The sequence below is a fragment of the Penaeus japonicus genome, unplaced genomic scaffold (assembly GCF_977035675.1).
Source record: "Penaeus japonicus unplaced genomic scaffold, GWHDUDI00000001_assembly GWHDUDI00000013, whole genome shotgun sequence".
NCBI lineage: Eukaryota > Metazoa > Arthropoda > Malacostraca > Decapoda > Penaeidae > Penaeus > Penaeus japonicus.
In genome coordinates, this window is record NW_028234415.1 from 21,152,950 (window position 1) to 21,155,449 (window position 2,500).

At 31.5% G+C, this 2,500-nt stretch overlaps 1 protein-coding gene across 2 annotated transcripts in view; it reads left to right on the forward strand.

The window, feature by feature from the left end:
• Nucleotides 1-2,500, forward strand: part of LOC122260935 (carbohydrate sulfotransferase 11) — a 52,785-nt gene that overhangs the window by 49,358 nt on the left and 927 nt on the right. For both annotated transcript variants that reach the window (XM_086543287.1, XM_086543286.1), the window contains exons 4-8: nucleotides 76-162; nucleotides 484-704; nucleotides 943-1,044; nucleotides 1,524-1,797; nucleotides 2,014-2,059. In XM_086543287.1, coding sequence (XP_086399413.1) covers nucleotides 76-162; nucleotides 484-704; nucleotides 943-1,044; nucleotides 1,524-1,797; nucleotides 2,014-2,059 — 730 coding nt within the window. The remainder of the gene's footprint in view (nucleotides 1-75; nucleotides 163-483; nucleotides 705-942; nucleotides 1,045-1,523; nucleotides 1,798-2,013; nucleotides 2,060-2,500) is intronic.

Here is a 2,500-nt window from a genome sequence, read left to right on the forward strand (position 1 = left end):
TTCTTTATATCCATGGTTATTATCACATGCCATCACCACCGGCACAACTGTACTAAAGCCATTTATATGTTACAGGTGGAGAATGTGACTCTACCTAATTCCTGGACAGTGACTCGGGAACTCATAGACCGTCTCTCTGCTCGTCGGACGCATGTTAAAGAAGTGAGGATTTAATTAATAGCCGGTCTTTGATTTTAGGGGGTATATGGATATTGGTTGTTGTTTTAGCCAATGGTCTTGAATACTGTTGAAAGAAGTGAAGTGTTTTATTACTGGTTTGTTGGTTCATATTCATGGTATTATTTTAAGTAAGGTGATGTCTTAGAGAGAGAGAGAGAGAGAGAGAGAGAGAGAGAGAGAGAGAGAGAGAGAGAGAGAGAGAGAGAGAGAGAGAGAGAGAGAGAGAGAGAGAGAGAGAGAATTAAATAGTAACAACTTTAAAGATTACCACTAGTTAATATATTTACTTAATTTCAATTTTAGATGTGCAGAAAATATGGATTAGACAGACCATCAGAAAATTACCAACCCAATGCATGGGAATTTCTCGTCAATGAAGAATACGGGTTGGTTTGGTGCAACGTCTTCAAGGCTGCTTCGTCTACTTGGTTCTACAACTTCAATCTCTTGGCCGGATTCTCAGAATCTGAACTCCTTCATGCAAAAGACACTCCTATTCAGCTAGCAAGGAAGAAATACCCAAGGTAAAGCACAGTAAATAAGAGTACTTAAGTCATTCTAGGGAAATGCACATGCACACATAAAAAGTATTTCAACTACAGACATATAAGGCATGTACACAGGAGTGTGTGCATATGCACATGCAAATAGAAATTAAAATTTGAAAAGATTTTATTTGAAAAATACAGTAATTCATGATAAATATTTTGAATTTCTTTATCCATTTATCACTTACTGATTTTTTTTTACGCCATTCTACAGACCAACAGTGGACGAGTTAAATAAAGCCATGAATTCCACTCCACAACCCCTGTCATTTATGATAGTGCGACATCCTCTACAACGACTTGTTTCTGGCTATAGGTGGGTTTTTTGTTCCCCTTTTTAAAATACTGACTTTTTGCATCCTCAATTTATGTTATTTTGCAGGTGAAAGTAGGGCTAATTGTTTTCATATTGACTCATGGCCAGAATAAAAACATTGAATAACATATATTCTTTATTTTCATTTCTTTATAGATTGTGTGATAACTTTTTGTGCAAAACAAGATTAGTGACAAGAATAACTACGATTTTAGTTTCAGTTTGTAAAACTGTAAGAATGGCAAGATCATATTTATTTTAAAGTCATATTCAATATACAGCTCTATAAATGATCTCTTTAGGAACTACTTTGTTAACCCTTGGACCATTGTGTGTAAAAGGGAGACTGAATGACAGTGACTTTCATGGTAACTTTCTGATATGTAATAGTTTTTTTTTTCATTCAGGTTTTTATACTTGAAACTTACATTACATTATGAATACCAAGATCCTCTTACATCAAACCTCCATATTTACAGAGACAAGATCCTTTCAGGAAGTCGCTTCTACAGTAAACTCGCACGTACCATAATCAAACAATATCCCGAGCTGGGCCCGGGCGAGCCACGGGAGCGACCCAAGTCCTGGGGTGTCTTCGGGAAAACTGTGCCACGTGCCATCGTCCCTTCCTTCCCACAGTTTGTGCAGTTTCTTCTAGATGAAGCAGCGAGAGGCCAAAAACTTGATGAGCATTGGACTCCCATGAGCCAGTTTTGCACGCCCTGTCTCGTCGATTTTGATGTGTTTGCTAAGGTGCGTAATATGCTAGATGCTGTTAATAGACATTAATAGAGTGGTTGAGTTGTAGATGGATGATCTATTTTGATATCTAGTCAAATTTGTGTAAATTGTAAAGTTATTAAAAAATAGTTTAACTGACCATTTAAAATCTGATTTAGAGGGATGAAATAATTTTTTTTATTGGCAAATCTTATTTACCATTAATTTTTTTTTTCTTACTTTATGCAGGTAGAGACATTAGAAGAGGATGGAAATTACATTATATTTTCTGCAGGTATGTGCAGTTACAGACCAGATGACATATTTATGAATACATAATCAGAACATGCAAATATGTAGTGAGATAAATTGATGAATTTGACAGACATATATATATACATATATATATATGAATATACATATATATATATATGAATATACATATATATATATATATATATACATATATATATATATACATATATATATATACATATATATATATATATATATATACATATATATATATATATATATATATATATATATATATATATATATATATATATATATATATATACATATATATATATATATATATATAATATATATATATATATATATATATATATATATATATATATATATATATATATATATATATATATATACATATATATTTATGTTTATATTTATATTTATATTTATATTTATGTTTATATTTATATTCATTTTC